At 39.8% G+C, this 19,188-nt stretch overlaps 1 protein-coding gene across 2 annotated transcripts in view; it reads left to right on the top strand.

The window, feature by feature from the left end:
• The first annotated feature begins 3,779 nt into the window (after nt 1-3,779).
• Nucleotides 3,780-19,188, top strand: part of API5 (apoptosis inhibitor 5) — a 28,176-nt gene continuing 12,767 nt past the window's right edge. For both annotated transcript variants that reach the window (XM_032840655.1, XM_032840656.1), the window contains exons 1-9: nt 3,780-3,989; nt 11,281-11,442; nt 12,502-12,595; nt 13,086-13,151; nt 13,871-14,022; nt 15,590-15,796; nt 16,510-16,614; nt 17,504-17,593; nt 18,803-18,984. In XM_032840655.1, the coding sequence (XP_032696546.1) occupies nt 3,921-3,989; nt 11,281-11,442; nt 12,502-12,595; nt 13,086-13,151; nt 13,871-14,022; nt 15,590-15,796; nt 16,510-16,614; nt 17,504-17,593; nt 18,803-18,984 (1,127 nt within the window). In that variant the 5' untranslated portion in view covers nt 3,780-3,920. The remainder of the gene's footprint in view (nt 3,990-11,280; nt 11,443-12,501; nt 12,596-13,085; nt 13,152-13,870; nt 14,023-15,589; nt 15,797-16,509; nt 16,615-17,503; nt 17,594-18,802; nt 18,985-19,188) is intronic.

Below are 19,188 nucleotides of genomic sequence, written 5' to 3' on the forward strand. Positions count from 1 at the left end.
AAAAAGATAAAAACCCCACAATCTCTACTCAACCAGGCAACTTGGTAGAATGGAATCCAAATGGCCTTTAAGCATTCTCATTGGTAGAGGATGCAGTAGCAACTCTCCCAAAAGGAGATCAACACCCTTCTCATCTCTCCCTTCTCTGGCCCAACCTCCCCCATCTGTAACATGGGCCCCTGGAAGTTGTGTTTCTTTTGTATGATGTCGCATTCTTGGTCTTAACGGACTGGACCAAAGCAGATATATGACCTCAGCTGAGCCAATTCCATTCTCTTTGCTGGGACTTAATTTTGCCTTTGTAAGAGAGGGAGTTCTACAAAATGACCTCTGAACCCACTCATAGAGCCAGTGGCAAAAAGAGAGAATATATGTAAAAATATATAAAACTATAAAACCTGGGGCACCTGGGTGGCTCAGTGGGTTAAAACCTCTGCCTTCGGCTCAGGTCATGATCCCAGGGGACTGGGATTGAGCCCCACATTAGACTCTCTGCTCAGCAAGAAACCTGCTTTCTGCTCTCTCTCTCTCTCTCTCTCTCTGCCTCTCTGCCTACTTGTGATCTCTCTCTCTCTCTCTCTCTCTCTCTGTCAAATAAATAAATAAATAAAATCTTTTTTAAAAAAAGCTTCAAAACCTCTTTTAGAAAAGCTGAACAAGATAGAAAAGCACAAAGAAAGAAATAAAAATCATCCCTTTATCAGTTTGTAATAATGAAAAATAGGAAACAACCTACATGTCCCAAAAGATATAGATAAACTATGGTCCATCAGTGCTACGTACCACTGTCATGGAAAGATCTACAAAACATATGCTGAGTAACCAAAACAAGGCAAAGAACAAAACGTGTGATATGCCACTATTCACATATATATATTTAAAATGTTATATTGTATATAAAGGTCTATAAGAATATAAACCATCCTGGTCGCCATAGTCATCTCTGGGGAAGAGAGATATGAGCAAGAACTTTTGGATTTTATGTGAAATATTTTTGTAGTATTTGAATGTATTATGACAGTACCCTATTCTTATATTACCTTATTTAATTAAAGGGAAAATCTCCAGGGCACCCGGGTGGCTCAGTCAGTTAAGTGTGTGCCTTTGGCTCAGGTCATGAGCCCAAAGTCCTGAGACTGAGTCCCATGTCAGCCTCCCTGCTCAGCAGGTAGTCTACCTTTCTGTCCTTTCCCTGACTGTGCACTCGTTCTCTCTCTCTCTCCCTCTAATAAATAAATAAAATTCTTAAAAGAGGAAAAGATACTCAGTAAGTAGAGTCAACTGAGTCTGGAGACAAGGACACCTTTCAAGAAGCTGTGACCATCCCTCAAACGTGAGGCAGTGGGGCCTGAACTGGGGCAGAAAGAAAGGTGAGAAAGAGATAAACATGTGATCGATTTCAGGTGTAGAGTCGAGACTTGTGATTGACTGACTGTAGCGGGATGGAAGGGTCCTGGTTCGGGGGTGAGGGACAATATCCTTTCATAGTAAAGAGCATGGGCTTTGGAATTCACCTGCCAAGACTCAAAGCCCAACTGAGCCATTTACCAGCTAAGGGACATTGGGCAATTTAGTTCATATCTCAGTGTTTCAGTTTGCCTGTTTATAAATGGAGGGGATATTATTTCCTAGCTCATAGAGCTTTTATGAATCAGTTCATGTAAGTGCTTAGAACATCATCATTGCTCAGTCTATGTTGGTTAGTATTAGAATGACTTTGGTTACTACCACCACTGCCAGCATTATCATCAACATTATCATCATCAGGGCCAGTCCTAGGCCTTAGCTTAGGTGACTAGCTGGAAATAGAGAGAAATAGAAATGATTTAAAGCATTCTCCAAGAGTGAGAGTCGCAGAAGAATAAGGAAACAAGAAGATTTCACAGGCCTGATGAGGATGGCTTACTAATTAATAGATGGCACCAGGAAGTGAAGGACATGGTGCTGAGTTAAACTCCCTGGAACATTAGATAAGATTAGGTTGGAAGGAGCTTGTCTGATTAACTTACATTTTACAACCAAGAAACACAATTGAATCTTTTTCCTTTTTAAATTTCTGTTTACAATTTTTGATATGTAAATTATATGGAGACATACAAACACATAGGATGTATATATTAGCATACTCCTGTCGTAATGAATTAAAACATGAACACACACAGACTCACTTCCTGCCCCTGATCCCTTTCTCTACGTTTACACACACATACCTGACACTACATTGAATACCTAACTTGGGGGACGTCATCAAGATACATTTTTATTATTGTCTTCCATGATCTCTTTAAAATTTATTCAGATGGAGTAATCTTATTCTGGCTCTAGGCAGAAATTCTGGCAGATCCATGACTTTTCTGCTCACTTTTAGTTAAAAGACAATCCTCAGTTCAGTTCAGAAATTGAAATGTCCATTCCAACACGTGAACCCAAATTGCAAATTTGATTTGCAATTAGATCGCCTCTGCTCCAGCTGGGGCCTCCTTCCCATCTTGTCCTTCTGCTTCTCATCCCTGACTAAATTTGGAAGGCAGTTTCTGAGCCCTCGCAGGCATAAGGGGAGCAAGAAGAGGGAAGAAATTAGTACATAAGAAGGGTCTTGAACTGTGCAGTCCTCCAGACATTGTCTGGTCTGGTAGACACCAAGTCTTTCACGTGAGTCACACTGTGGGACGCCCTGAGATTCCAGTTTGCTGTTCTCAATGATCACGTAGTTCCTGCTGCCATTGACTCTTGTCATGGGGCTTTCTCTCTCTCAGGCAGAACAACCCTGGAGTAAGACTCTGAATGGATCTATCATCTTTCTCTCTGTTGCATGGTCCACCTCTGGCACAAGGAAATCACTCCAACACCTTTGCTCCAGTGAAATCTGGGAATGCAGGTAGGTCCCAACAGGACCACCTCTGCTCTCCTGCCCCAGGAAACTCAAACTTCTTCAGCATTCATTAGACACCAGTCTTTTGCAGTCTCCCAATAGGTATCATATTTTGGACTCTGCAGAATGGACCGAAGCTTGAGGTCAGGAGATGGTGACTGCCCTATGCTACTCACATCTCTAAGCACATTTCTCTCAGAAACAAAACAAAACCTCACCAATTCCTTTCCTTCTGCTCCCTAATCCTTTTTAATATTCTTAATCTGGCCAAGGAGTACAAGAGCCAGGGAACTGTTTTGTGACTATTGCCTGTACATATTCGGCATAAACTGATCTGACTTTGAAATTTATCATCTATAATAGCTTAAGGTTTCAACCCTGAAACTCTTCCACCCCTCATTCTGTTTATCTCCGGTTAAGATCACTTTTCTAGACAATGGGAGGTTTTTTTTTTTTTTTTCTTGTTGTTGTTTGTTGTTTTTAAGATTTTACTTACTTGACAGCGAGAGACAGCGAGAGAAGGAACACAAATTGGGGGAGTGGGAGATGGGAGAAGCTGGCTTTCTGCAGAGCAGAGAGAGCCCAAGGCGGGGGCTCGATCCCACGACTCCTGGATGGACCTGAGCCGAAGGCGGACGCTTAACGACTGAGCCCCCCAAGCGTCCCAATGGGAGATCTCTGAAGAGCAGAAACGCAGTCATCTTTGCAGTTTCCTCCACCCCCACCGAGAGCTCCTTCCCAGACACAATCCTTCAAAGGAGCCTGAGAGAATTTAATCATCTTTGTAGCTTTTTGCACAGCCAAGCGTTAGAGGGCGCTGGAACCCCAGGGGGGGGGTGCACGGGCTGTCAATGAAGGCCGCTCCCAACGCGCACGTCTTTACGTAGACGTTGGGGGCGGAGCCGCCCGGAGCGCGGTGACTGGCGGCGGCACTGGCGGCAGCTGGAGGCGTAATAGTGCGGATCGCGGGCTTGGAGAACTTTAGAGGCGGCGGTGGCGCCGGCGACGAAGACGACAGCAGGAGCGGGCCCTGGGCTTGTCGCTCACCATGCCGACCGTGGAGGAGCTTTATCGCAACTATGGCATCTTAGCCGATGCTACGGAGCAAGTGGGCCAGGTAAGTCCCCGAGAGGCCTGCAGGGCCCGGCGCTCCGCGGCCTCTCGAAAGCGCTCCCCGGGCCGGGCGGGGGCTGCTGCTTCGTCCTCCAGCGGGCTCCCAGCGTCCCCGGCTGTTTCGTCGGGGTGGGCTCCTCTCGGAGTGTAGACTCTGGCTTCGCCAGGGAGAGCGCGGGTCCCGGTCCCAGGCTCCTCCGCCTCCCTTTTCTCACCGTGGGGTTTCCTAACTCAGCCTCGTCTGGCTCCCCCCCCCCCCCCCCCCTCCCCCCCCCCCCCCCCCCCCCGTTAATTCTCATCCCGAGTCTTGCCCTGCAGATGGCTCTTAAGTCTTTCTCCTTTCCGATGGACCTCAGCCCATCGGAAGATGAAACAGAGTTCTCAAGAGGTCAAAAATGTCTTTGTCGAGGCGAAAAATCTGCTATTAATTTAGGAAGAGTGTTTAGCTCGCAAAAGTTTGTGAAAAACAGAAGATGGGCCCTTTTCCCAGATTTTAACGAGGGCCTACGATTTCATTTATTCAGTACGGTTTGGGGCGCCTACTACACACAACAGGCGCTGTGCCGAGCCCTGAAGGTACAGGATAGAAAGTTACCCGTGCTCTCCCCGAATGTACCTTTCGTGAGGGAAACTAGTGAGAAGTAAGAAAGCTGGGTACCCGCCTTGGAAAGCATTGTGGAGAAAATATAACGGGACCGTGTAGTGGCAGGGGGGAGGGGGAGAGTGCAGCTTTAAATAGAGTTGTCTGGCAAGAGCTCTCCGCAGTGTTTGCCCCAAGACACACAGTTTCAGCAGTGTTGAGTTGCCATACCGGCTTCTTTGCGAGTTTTCAAGCCCTGGAGTACATTGAACTGGAGTATATTGGACTTAAGGAGTTGGGATGTGTGTGTATATGTTTACTTGGGAGAAGAACCAGGCTCTCCCAGGTAATCTTGATCATTGTTGTTAGAAATTCTATGCCATATCGTTTCAGTGCTTAGAACTTTGTGTGATTCTTCTGCTTGTCTCTTGCATGGAGTAGGAAGTAGAAGATCCTGTAGTTTGCTACTAACATTAGCAAGGCTGTGTGGCACTGTCCCCCTCAGCCCCTTTTTCTGGGGCTGTGTAATTCAGGTAAATTCTTGGAAAAAACTATGATCAGTCATATTTTGATTTTGTTACTGTTCCTAGAAAGATTTAGAAGTAAAGATATCCTTTTTTTTTTTTTTAAGATTTTATTTATTTATTTGAAAGAGAGAGAGAGATCACAAGTAGGCAGAGAAGCAGGCAGAGAAGAGGGGGAAGCAGGATCCCTGCTGAGCAGAGAGCCGGATGTGGGGCTGGATCCCAGGACCCTGAGATCATGACCTGAACTGAAAGCAGAGGCTTGACCCATTGAGCTACCCAGGTGCCCCAGAAGTGAAGATATTCTTATTCATTGTGACAGATTTGAGGAATATTGTAGCAGATTGTTCTACCTAAAATTGACTTTGTTGCAGATCAGCAGAGGAGATGGGGTAGAAACCAGGAGAGTGATTCTCAGTTTGTAGATGGTGCCCTCCCAAAGAGGTAGATCAGAAATTTTTCAGGGAAACTTAGAAACTGTGTACCTAGTCATGTCCCATACCCCCACCCTCATTCTTTACTGGATAGCAAAAAGGTTGACAGCCACCTGCTTAGAGTCTGTTAGGGCAAATAGAATCCAGACTGGAATTTACATATATGTTGTGAAGAATTAAGAATTGCTCACATTTTCCTCTTAATGTCATCTTTAATCTTAAGTACCAGGTAAGGTTGAGAGTTCTCCCTCAAGAGGTCAAAAATGTCTTTGTCAAGGCAAAAAATCTGCTTTTAATTTGGAAAGAGTGCTTAGGAGACAGAAGTTTGTGAAAACAGAAGAGGAGCTTTTTCATTCAGGCTTCAGTGAGGGTTATTCAGTACATTTTTTGATTGCCTACCATGTGCCACACACTGTGCCAGTTGCTACAATTTTAGCACAGTTTCTTGACATGATGTGAGATCGATACCTTCATGACACTCTAATGACAGCTGGCAGGCAGCTCTCTGATGCAAAAAAAACCTGTGCATAATGAAGTGCAGTGATTGTCTCAGGCTCAGTGAATTCTGGGAGGTCTGAAGCAGGACGAATCCACAATGGCTACTCATTCTGTTCTATTGTGTAATAACTTTTCCCCTTTTCGAGAAGGTCCTGAAACTGCTTACCAAAAAAGATAGTAGGTTTCAAGATACTACATATGAATTTTAACTAAAAGCAGGAGCCAACTTACTGGAAGGAACACCACTGATGATTTTTTTTTAATTTTTACTTATTTATTTGACAGAGATCACAAGTAGGCAGAGAGGCAGGCAGAGAGAGAGGGAAGCAGGCTCTCTGCTGAGCAGAGAGCCCAATGCGGGGCTCGATCCCAGGACCCTGGGATCATGAGCTGAGCTGACCTGAGGTGACGGCAGAGGCTCAACCCACTGAACCACCCAGGTGCCCAGCACAGACGATTTTTTTTTTTTTTAAGGAGAGAAAGTGTTTACATTCTTCATGTAGCAAAGCCTGATTTTCAGTTAACTTACAAGGTTTACATTCAAGGGTTTAGTTTCCTGGCACGTACCTTTCTGGACATTTCTGAGACCATATTTGAGTTTTTAGTCTAGAACTTCCTTCTAACATTTATTTTTATTTTTATCCTTTGTCAAAGATCAGAGTACCACAGTTGTTCATGCTGCTGCTGTTGAGGGGAGCGCCCTCTTCACTACTGTCAGTACTTCTTTCAGAGTAATGCTCTCTGAATATATTAGGAAAAACACAAGTTCCCTGGGGGTTTCGGCTAATTTTCCTCAGAATTATTCCTCAGAAGATCCTCACATCATGAGCACCTGGGTGGCTTAGTCAGTTCAGCGTCTACCTTTGGCTCAGGTCACGATCCCAGGGTCAGAGGAGTGAGTCCTGCATCTGCTCCCTGCTCAGTGCGGAGCCTGCTTCTCCCTCTGCCCCTCCCCCTGCTTGTGATCTCTAGCAAATAAATTAATAAAACCTTACCAAAAAACTCCTCAGACCAGATCTTTCTCTTGATGAACCTCCTTGACACTGTGTATTCATTTATAGTATCCCACATTTATATTTTATTTCATGTGAGGACTTCTCTTATTCCCTTACCAAATTATAAAGTCTTGAAGTTAAGACTCTTTTTTGTTTCTCTCCTTGCACTGTGCCTTGCCCTTCAGTAGACATTTTTTCTTTACAGTTGAAGAAATACATTCAAAGAGCAGGTATAATTATATTAATAATAAGGTTATACAATTAATATGTTATATAATGATATATCCATGTAATTACTGTGTGTACATGTGTGTGTGTATATATATATATATATATATATATATATATATGAATGAAGATGAGAACTTTATACTCTCACATCATATATTTAAACCATGAGTGTGTTTTCTAATAAGCAAACCTGGAGTAATAAATTCTAAGTAAGGCATTATTTAATGCCTCAAGACCCTCCAGTCTGTCACTATACTTTCTTAATAAAGTGTTAATTCAGTATTTCCTACAAACTAGATTATTGAGTGAAGAGGAAAGTAGTAATATAGCTTAGCCTATCCATTTTCTTTTTATGTCATACTTGAGAAATATGTTTGTTGGAACTATATCGTTTCTTCTCTAAAATAAATGTTTAGGGGTGCTTGGGTGGTGCAGTTAAGCGGCTAACTCTTGGTTTTGGCTCTCGTTGTGATCTCGGAGTCATGAGATTGAGCCCTGTGTAGGACTCCGTGCTCAGGCAGTCTGCTTGAGATCCTTTCTCCTGCTCTCTGCCCTTCCCACTGCTGCTTTCTCTCTCTAAAATTAATAAATCTTAATAAATAAATAAAATTTAAAAATTGTTTATTTCCTAGAAGCTGCATCCTGATCTCAAACATGGCTTTACCTGGCATGTCACTGATCACTTAAATATATTGGTTGTGTTTTGACAATCACTATCACAAATTTCTTATTGTAGAAGGTATCTGCTGAATGTGAATTTTATTGTAGCTTGACTTTTTACTTGAAAATACTTTAGTGATTTCTTTAGACTTTGCTTTTTTAATTAGCTATTAAAAGCATACACAAATACATAGTTTCAGAAATGCATTAAAATATTTACAATTAAAACTTCTTGTTAGGATCACAAGTTTATTTATCTATCTGAAATATACTGTTGTGTTGGAAGAGAAAGAAATACGCAGTGCCGTGTAGTATTTGGAATACTTTATAATGGTTACAGTCTACCTGCCACTAAATCACTGTGATCATTGAAAATATCACTTATATTTTGTTTCTTGCTTGGAAAACCAGAAGTAATAACTATTTTAGAGAGATTCTGTAAAAAGTCTTGTCCCTATGCTACAGTTAGAAGAAAAAGAACTGGCAAAGAAGAGCATTTTATTTTGCATTATATAAAGGGTAAACAGTGTGAAGTCTGTTAGTAATGTTTATAGAAATTATTTGATAAAATTGATGCTTTGATTTCTAGTTTGAAAATGTTAAAGTGCTTAACTTTTCAAAGGAATTGCTTGCTGTGTTTGGGATGCTATATCTCAGTGTACATGCCTGTGTAGAGCCTATATTTAGGACTCACATTTTCCCTTTGACAGTCCTAGATCTGGCAAGCTTGCTTTCTCTCTTCCTTTGTTAAGAAAGATCTCAGAACTTAAAGAGGCTTGGTATTAGGCACAGGTCTTGACTTTAGAGCCTGTCAGAACTGTGTTCATGGGGCACCTGGGTGGCTCAGTGGGTTAAAGCCTCTGCTTTTGGCTCAGGTCATGATCCCAGAGTCCTGGGATCGAGCCTGGCATCGGGCTCTCTGCTCAGCGGGGAGCCTGCTTCTCCTCTCTCTGCCTGCCTCTCTGCCTACTTGTGATCTCTGTCTGTCAAAATCTTTAAAAAAAAAAAAAATGTTTTCAGGTCTGCTATTTGTCTAGCTGTGTAGCTCTGGACAAATTATTTCACTTTCTGAGTCTTGGTTTTCTCATCTGAAAAATAGGGATGGGGTGCCTGGGTGGCTCAGTTGGTTAAGTGTCTGCTTCCGCTCAGATCATGATCCCGGAGTCTGGGATCGAGCCCTGGATGGGGCCCCCTGCTCAGCAGGGAGTCTGCTTCTCCCTCGGCCCCTCACCCCATTTGTGCTCTATTTCTGTCACTCTCTGTCTCTCTCAAATTAAAAAATAAAATATTTTTTTAAATAATAAAAGATAGGGATAGTAGTAACACCTAACTCACAGGATTACTGTGAGGCATGTACATAAGGCATTACTCAGTCCTGGTAGGCTTTCAATAAATGTCGCTAATGATTCCTTTTTATTCTATTCAGATTTGTTTTTTGTTTTGTTTTTTTTGTTTGTTTGTTTTTTAATTCAGATTTTTTTTTTCTTGACAGAATGAATTGTTTGAGGTAGGGATTCTTCATTTAGTTTTAGGCACTGTAGGGAATTTCTTCAAAAGACTTTATAAGTAAAGCTTTGTTTGATTTAAAGGAAATTGGATTTGATACCCTGCAAAACGTAAGGGTGTCAGAACTGTTTAAAACTTCGGTTTTTATGAAGCCTGTCTGGAAGACATGAGGCAAAACACAGGAATACAGTGGTAGAGAAGTTAGCCATAGTTTTTCAGACCTTTGCATTAAAAAGTATGTAATATGCTTTGGGGGGTTTTTTGGGGAAACTTTTTTTTTTTTTTTAAGATTTTTATTTATTTGACAGAGAGAGAGATCACAAGTAGTCAGAGAGAGAAAGGGAGAAGCAGGCTCCCCGCCAAGAAAGAGCCCTTTGCGGACCCTGAGATCATGACCTGAGCTGAAGGCAGAGGCTTAACCCACGGAGCCACCTAGGCGCCCAGTGTGTAATATACTTTCGAAGTAGTAACTCCTGAAGATTGATTTTGTGTCTGCACTTCATGAAGAAGCTAACCTAATTCAGAGACATTTTTCTTATTTAGGAGTTGGTGTTATGTTTCAGATATTAAGAGGAATTGTCAATCAGTTGGTGGAATTTTAGGTTTTTTCGAACTAGCTTTTAGAATTTATGTTTTTTTAGGTAGATTGGGAGTATTTGAATTTTCAGTCTAGTATTTTGCAGAATTTATTAAAATCTGTACCTTAAAAAGATTTAATTGTGACTAGCCTTTTTGATACTGGAACACTTTATTTCTGATATTAAAATCCTTCATTAAGATCCTACTGTACCTAAATAACTTCGTATTTTGCTTTATTTTTTCCACTTAACATAGTATTGTCCATGGAAAGAGTTATTATGAAACTAAAGTTTGGGCAATTCTATAATCCACTGGATTTTTATTGGTTATTTTCCTTTTGGTGGCATCGAAGTATCCAAAGCACATATCTAAAGCAGAGCATTGCCTTGAACAGAGTAAACACTATGTTGTGTGCACATTTGGTATCATTATTATAATGTTTAATGTTTTCAGTAATTAGAAATTTTATCCATATGTCCAAACAGAACGTGTATCTACAGTCTGAGGATTTATCATTCCCGTTTGCTAGCTTGGTCATTGTCATTTAAGAAAAGGACTGGTTTGGAGGCAAGGGTGTCAGTGGGATTGGGGTCTTTTTCACCCTTCACATTATGAGTATCTGAGGGAGATCACTTCTGAAAGTTTGTTTATTTTTTGTTTTTTGTTTTTAAGGAAACAAATGAGGGGCTTCTAGGTGGCTCAGTCAGTTAAGCATCCACCTCTTGATTTCAGCTCAGGTCCTGATCTCAGGGTCATGAGGTCAAGCCCTGTGTTGGGCTCCATACTGAGCATGGAGTCTGCTGGAGACTCCCTCTTTCCCTCCGTTTCCCCCTCTCCCTCCCCACGCCCCCACCTTGTGTGCTGTCTCTCTGTCTCTCAAAAATAAATAAGTAAAAGGAAACAAGTGAGTTTTGAATGTATTCTAATAAAAACTTAAATATGTGACATTAGAATCTATCTTAATCCAAAAGTTGACTATCTAGAAAGTATTCAAGGTCAGGATCAGTAATCAACAGTACAAGGAAGCGTTGATGTGTCAACAAACTATTTGCTTTCTGCATTTAAAATTTAAGTCATCCTTCTCTCTTCCCCAACTGACAGATAATGCATGGGCATGGGGCATGCAAGGGAGAAGATGGTAGGAATATAGGTGTCCGATTTAAACAGTAAAACTCCAAACATACGCCCTACTTTTTAGCCTACGTAAAACTTTTCTAATTTAAAGCAGACTCGAGTTTGTTTAGCTTCCCATCCTTAAAATTCTTTTCTGCTTTATTCTTTCTTTCAGCATAAAGATGCCTATCAGGTGATACTAGATGGTGTCAAAGGTGGTACAAAAGAAAAAAGATTAGCAGCCCAGTTTATTCCGAAATTCTTTAAACATTTTCCAGAATTGGCTGATTCTGCTATCAATGCACAGTTAGATCTCTGTGAGGATGAAGATGTATCAGTAAGTTTATGATTGATGCTTTCAACAAGCTTTCAGATGTCTCACTTGCCATACTTCCAGTGTGCAGCTAATGTAATTGAAACACCAATTGTATCCATGCACAGTGAAATACTGCAGTGTAATTTGGCGTGATGCCATACTGAGGCTTAAATCTGTGTTTGAGAAAATGTATTCTCTCTTTCACCACCTTTCAACTGTGAAAAATGCATGGAATTACAAAATACTTTGTTTTGCTTATCTGTTATCCAATGGCAAAAATGGGTTGTGGCTCACATTTTTTCATAGATTGTTATACATTGTGCACATGAAATTAGACTAATGTTTTCAGTCAGTTTGTACTTGCTTAGATATTTAAAATATTGTTACATCTTATAGTTTCAACACCCCAAAATATTGTGTATAGCAAAAAAATAATTTGTCTATGTAATTATTACATGTGACTCTAGAAAAAGAAGAAATCGTTTTTCCTTGGAACAGAATTAACTGTCAGCATTCTGGCTTCTGATTCAGATTCCTAAGAACTTTAAATTATCACCCCCTGGCTTTTCAAATGAAATTAGTGAATCGCCAACATTTCATGCACAATTTGCTAGATATAAGTCCTATCCATTTTTATTTTAAACTAAATAAGCCAGGCCCACAAATTTGGAATTAAGTACACAATATATTCACAGATGTTATATTGAATAGTTAATACTGGAAATTCTAAAGTAAATATAGTTATTAGATAGGTCATTGCCACTCTAGCTGTTCTTAAGGGCTACTGCAGTATGTGCCCAAAGGTAGTAAAGACCCAACAGTTACATGTAATCAGTGTATAAATTGTTGTTAATGATCTCAAATCTGTCTACTCCGGTCGGTAATCGTATTTAACATCCCTTTCTACCACATATTTAATTATTCTGTAAGCTTGACTTTAATATTGGAGCAAATTATTTCTAAAACAGCTAGAAGTCTCATGTTTTATATTTTGGTGACTCATATGCCCCGAATTATGGTTTCTCTGAGGTTTTAGTTTTCCTTAACTTTGGTTAATTTTTTGTTTAAAATTGTATTCAGATTCGACGGCAGGCAATTAAAGAGCTGCCTCAATTTGCCGCTGGAGAAAATCTTCCCCGAGTGGCAGATATACTAACCCAACTTCTGCAGACTGGTAAGGAATTTTATTATTACCCTTTTATCTAAATATAACTTCTCTTTGAAAAAGTAACTCTGTTTTCAGCTTTTTTTTTTTTTTTTTCCTTTATGGCTGAAGGTACTACTTCCAATTGCAATTAAAATTCTTTTTTTTTCATTCAGTAGTTTGAAGCTTACTGGATTGTGATTATCTAATTCCTCATGTTTTGCTTTGTTTTTAATTGTTTATAAAGACATACTGATTCTTTTGGGAATTTTGATGTATCATGATTTCCCCCCAATTTGCTGTAGTTTTTTAATTGTACATCTTAATGCAAAAGCTTTCCTGCTATGCCAGATCAGGTTCTTTACCTTTATAGGGAAGGTGTATTTTCTTGGTACTGGAGAACGCTTAGTTATGTCTGCTTTCAATGTAGTCTCTGAGAAATTGTGCTGAATTTTAGGTTTGAAAATGAAGCAAATATTTTCGTTCATTTTATACATTGTACTACTTTTTCTCTATCCAGATGACTCTGCAGAGTTTAACTTAGTGAACAATGCCCTGTTAAGTATATTTAAGATGGATGCAAAAGGTAAGGCCTGCTTCGTGTTCTGAATTGTGCTTGATGTGTTAAACAAAAATTGGGCAGCTTGGCATTATTCGTTAAGGATAAAGTCAGATTCACCCAGAAATCTATTTCATAAAAGTTCTAAGTGTTCTTTAAAAAAGCTGCTTAGCAGGGCCTCCCGGTTGGCTCGGTTGGTTAAGTATCTGCCTTTGTCTCTGGGCATGATCCCAGGGTCATGGGATTAAGCCCTGCATCAGGCTCCCCGCTCAGTGGGAAGCCTGCTTCTCCCTCTCCCTGCTGCTCTGCCTACTTGACCCCACCCCCTTCTCTCTCTCTGTCAAATAAATAAATAAAATCTTAAAAAAAAAAAGGCACAGCATATTAGTGATGCAAAAAAACAGCAGAAGTAATGGCAAAAACAAATCAAACTTTTCCATTAGTAATCTGTTGAAAGACTCTCCTTGCCACATAAAAGAAATTCTCCAAAATACCTGGGTTTATTTATTATTAATAATGATTAAAGGGGGAAAGTCATGTTCACATTGATTCTGAATCCATGAACAAAGCATGTGATTACTGTTATGGTTGGGGCTATAGAAATTTCAGACTAATTTAGCCAGAATCAATGATATTCAGGATGTTTATTAACTCACTGGAAAAGAAATATTGTTAAATGAGTTAAATGGAAAAACTTCATGAAGATATATAATTGACTTGCTACGTACAACTGTTTTGTTTTGCAGGAACTTTGGGTGGCTTGTTTAGCCAAATACTTCAAGGAGAGGACATTGTTAGAGAACGAGCAATCAAATTCCTTTCTACAAAACTTAAGACTTTACCAGATGAAGTCTTAACAAAGGCAGTAGAGGAACTTATACTAACTGAATCCAAAAAGGTAAGCTTTAGATCGTTTAACAGGATTTCCCTAAAGTAGAAGAACATATCTGAAATTAGCAGTATGTATGTGGTGCCTGCGTGGCTCAGTTAAGCTTCTGCCTTTGGCTCAGGTCATGAACCCAGGGTCATGGGATTGAACCCTGCATCAGGCTCTCCACTCAGCACGGAGTCTGCTTCTCCCTCTACCTCTCCCCATGGCTTGTGCTCTCTCTCGCTTGCTCTCTCTCTCTCCCAAATAAATAAAATCTTAAAAAAAAAAAAAGAAATTAGCTGTGTATAAAATGATATATTCCATTAAAACCGCCATAGAAGTCATGCTTTTCTTATATGGTATTTTGCATTTTGGTTATCAGTAATGATGAATCAGCCTGTTAATTTAAAGGGATGTGATCACATTTAAATCTTTGTGGTGTTATCCTCAAAATTTATGTATTCTTCAGTACTCTGTGCAGATCATTTCCTTCAGGGAGATTTTACCTAATTTCCACTCCTTTCCCCAGTTTTGGGATATTCTCCTTATAGTATTCTGGATCAATTCAAAATGACAAGGAAACAGATTGAAATGCCTCTCCCCACCCCCCCCATCTTACCCAATATCATTCTAAGCTCAGGAGACCAAGCTTATCTGTGCTCCCAGCATCTAGCATAGCTAGGCATGCTAATATTTGCAACGTTTGTCACAGCTAACTTTTCACTCATAAAGTGCCAAAGTTGGAAGATCATTGCTTTGATATATATATTCAGGAAAAATCAGAATTGTACTAACACCACTGACTTGCTTACTGAGGAGACTTCTTCAGTGAGAGCAAAAGGAGCAGCTCTCCAGCTGGGAATATCAACATATTTTACTTATGCCCCAGCTAATAACCTGGCAGAGTATGTCATAATTGCTTGTTTCTTCGATCAGTGAATAAAAAGGCTTAGGCCTACTCATGTGGACTTGTATGGTCTCCTATTTTGTATATAATCGCCTAATTAATGTGAATTAATAAACTAAATAATTTATTGTTGCTTTTGTTTTTAAGGTTTTATTTTTTTTTAAGTAATCTCTATACCTCATGCGGGCCTTGAATTTACAACCCCAAGATCAAGGGTCACATACTCTACTGACAGAGCCAGGCAGGCGACCCAAGCTGCTTTTCCATATAGGAAACTTAATCTGATTTGACAGTCGACTATAGAATTCTACTTTTTTTTGCTCTCACCGCCCCTCCAAAGAGCCTTCGTAGTCTGTTTTTTCTTAGCTAGTCTCCTGTGAAATTTTAATGCCACAGATACACTGTATCTTTTTATGCACTCTTTGTGTGTCTGTACCGTATACATAAAAGAAGTACATTTCATAAGAACCAGGTTTTGCATCTTTGGAGACCATATCTCGCCCCGCTGAGAATGCATGGTGTGCTGTAAAGCTAAACTGACTGGAGCCATGTTCTCTCAACAGTGTTTCAGAAATATTAACAACAACCTGACTTTAATAAGGGAAATAACTTGGTTAACACTGTTTTAGTTTTGCTCTTTTTCACTCAAGTGATAACAGCACTATGATTCTGAATTGTCTTTTCCAGGTCCTAGAAGATGTGACTGGTGAAGAATTTGTCCTGTTCATGAAGATACTCTCGGGGTTAAAAAGCTTGCAGACAGTGAGTGGAAGGCAGCAGCTCGTAGAACTGGTGGCTGAACAGGCCGATCTGGAACAAACCTTCAATCCCTCGGATCCCGACTGTGTGGACAGGCTCTTACAATGCACCCGGCAGGCGGTACCCCTCTTCTCTGTGAGCTCTTTGTTTTATCTAGTTGCCATCTGGATTACTCTGTGGAAGCTTCTATTTCTGTACATACTCACTTGAACATTCTCCTCAAGCTTTTGCATGAGATAGTAACACGGTGGAGTGAATATTACTTTATGGAACCCTTGGTGGGGTTGATGAGAGCCCAAAGCAGCAAGAAATTTCTTTTAAAGTCTTGCTTAGAGATTTTTTTGAAAGTCTAGAAAATTTTGCATCAACATTTTGTGGTTTTGGCTGAGTTTTTAAACCATTTGGTTCAGTAATTTAGCTTTTTTCTGTAAATTTTCTAGGAGATCGTTGTTTTAGGTAAATACACTCTTTTCCTCTGGCTTTGTGATTCCTCTGGCCATGAGTCTTCTTGGATTTGCATAGAATAGTTTGAAAAACACTGTGTAAAGGACTCCTCCCTTTTGAAAAATGAACAGGATTCAACACTAAAATATCCCCAAAAGTTTGACATGAGATTTGAGGAAGAGTTTGAAAATTTATAGAGGTCCAGATGCTCCAGATTACTTTGCAACAAAGTGTATATTGTCTACCAAGGTTATTTCTGGGGTGCCTTGGGGTACGCACTGTGTTGTATCTATAGCCACAGTACTTGATACCATGCTCAGCGTTTATCGGATGGTATTGTTATATTTGAAAGAATATTCCCCCTCCCTTTTTTTGACAACTCACTGTTCTTTGGACTTTTACAGAAAAATGTGCATTCCACAAGGTTTGTGACTTACTTCTGTGAGCAGGTTCTCCCTAACCTCAGTTCCTTGACTACCCCAGTGGAGGGTCTCGATATACAGTTGGAGGTAAGACAAAAACATCTGCTTTTTAGTACTAAAAAGACATTCCCATATTTTAACATAAATAACATAGAGTTCTGATTTCTAAGAGAGTAAAGGTATGATGGCTAGCTAGTAATCTGTCCCAGAATTAACCACATAGGAATGCTTTATGAATTTAATGAAAGTTTGCTGCAGTGGGAAAGCACTGCATATAGTGTTCATGATACTCTCTCTTTCTGTAACCTTAATACTTCAAGATGTTTAATTCACGACTGTTCCTTTCTCTATCCGTAATTGATAAGAGCCAGATTTAAACTGGGTTAATACAAAATATCCTTTATCCTTTTTCCAGTTTTCCACTCTCCTCTGTATCTCAGCTGTAATGTACACACACATTTTTTTCATAGCACTTGTAATATTTGTTTATCGCTCCACATTTAATTGATTCCTCTCTAGATTCTCAGAATCTAGTGCCAAGCCTGATTCTGAAAGGCACTTAATAATGATTGTTGAATTGGGCTGAAATGTGGACATGTGTGTGCCATTTCCCTCATAGGTTTTTTGTGTTAGAGAAGAGTCCTACTGTGTACTGATGCTGTCATTTTCTTCAGATGTCCTGGGTTTGACTTATTAGACTGGGACTGAGTAAAGGAGAGTTAAACCTCGAGAATAGTAGCAACTACAAATACTTTGAATTAGTGTCCAGAGACTAAATTTAATAGCAAATGAAGCCCATCTAAATGTTAATAAATAATTCTTTGCTGTTAAGAATTCTTCCTAAGTATCTCTTCGTAGTACAGTATTAAGCTGTAGCAGAAAGCAACCTTAAAAGTTACCTAGAATCATTCTTATTTTACAGCCCTCACCTATTCAAAAAAAAAAAAAAACTAATAAAGTGAATTATTTGTTTTAGGTATTGAAACTATTGGCAGAGATGAGTTCATTTTGTGGTGACATGGAAAAGCTAGAAACAAATTTAAGGAAACTATTTGACAAGTTACTGGTAAGAACTTTTTTCTTTTCTTAATGGCATAGTCAGTATGTAATCCCAGAGTCTAATAGTGTGGTGTAATTTGTAGAGAATCAACTTTAGAAACCCAAATTAGATAGAATAATTCTAGCAAGTATTCTTAGTTGTTGAGGCCACATGTTGTCTACTTTTAAAAGAAAATCTTTGGCATTTCTTCTGTTTTTGATGGTTTTTATAAAAGATAATACAGGATTTTTATAGTAAGTTTTTCTGCTATTCCTTTATCAAAATACTTTTCACATTTGCTCCAGGTCACCTTCCAGGTTGCTGCCTAAGGCCAAGTAGTAGCTAGAGCAGCCAGCAAATAAAATCATTTAAGTCATAATTGGGAGAAAGTAGGCCATCTGATAAAATCATTATCAGCATCACCAAGTGCTTTTCTTGTTGGATGTAAACACTTGTGTAACTGACACAGTGCGTGATAAGCACTAGAGCTGTAGTATGAATTGAGTCATGTGACATCTGGAGCTCATCCAGACCTGTCCACCTTCCCCGGGGTGTGATAGCACTCGTGCTGAATGCCTTTGGAAGTACTTGGACTGTAAGGAGAGTCAAACAGTGTGGGAAAATGTTCAGAAAAGATTTTTGGATTAGCATAATAAAGTGATTAAAAGCATCAGCTTTTGATGGCAAACCAAGATTGAATCCTGATTCTTCATGACGGACTTTTTCACGATAGAAAAATTACCTCAGAATTTCGTTCCTTCATTTGTATAAGTGTACCTAATAAATGTTACTAGCGGGGCGCCTGGGTGGCTCAGTGGGTTAAAGCCTCTGCCTTCGGCTCAGGTCATGATCCCAGGATCCTGGGATCGAGCCCCGCATCGGGCTCTCTGCTCAGCAGGGAGCCTGCTTCCCTTCCCTTTTAATCTCTGTCTAATAAATAAAATCTTTAAAAAAAAAATAAAAAAATAAAAAATAAATGTTACTAGCTTCTTCACTGTCAGGAGCAGTAGTAGCAGTGGTGGAGGTAGCAGCAGCTACAACAGAGGTTAATATAGAGGGGTTGACAGGCTGGGTCATTGATCTGATGGGTAAAAGGGATATCTTACCTAAATTTCTGATTTTGGTAGTTTTTAATGCTTCATGCCCTAAAAGCCTGCTCTGTAGTCACTTCAATGTTTGTTTATAATTGGAGCATTTATGGCAGATTGCAAATATCTCTATATTTTCATCTCTTAGGAATATATGCCTCTTCCTCCAGAAGAAGCAGAAAATGGGGAGAATGCCGGTAATGAAGAACCCAAGTTGCAGTTCAGCTACGTGGAATGTTTGTTGTACAGCTTTCACCAGTTGGGCCGAAAACTTCCAGATTTCTTAACGGCCAAACTGAATGCCGAAAAACTGAAAGATTTTAAAATTAGGTGATGTATGATTGAAGGTCCAATCCTTGACAAAGATGATGGCTATCTTGATACGCCCTTGATTTTCTTCTCCTTTTACAAGAGCTGTGTCCCACCCTGCCTTACCTGGTGGGATAAAATAGAAGATCCACAAAACAGGAATGTATATAAAAGTGTGGCATAAAAACCCATGTGGGGGAGAGAACTTTTTCAAAAACAAACTCA

Source organism: Lontra canadensis, unplaced genomic scaffold (assembly GCF_010015895.1).
Source record: "Lontra canadensis isolate GAN:19392208 unplaced genomic scaffold, GSC_riverotter_1.0 scaffold115, whole genome shotgun sequence".
NCBI lineage: Eukaryota > Metazoa > Chordata > Mammalia > Carnivora > Mustelidae > Lontra > Lontra canadensis.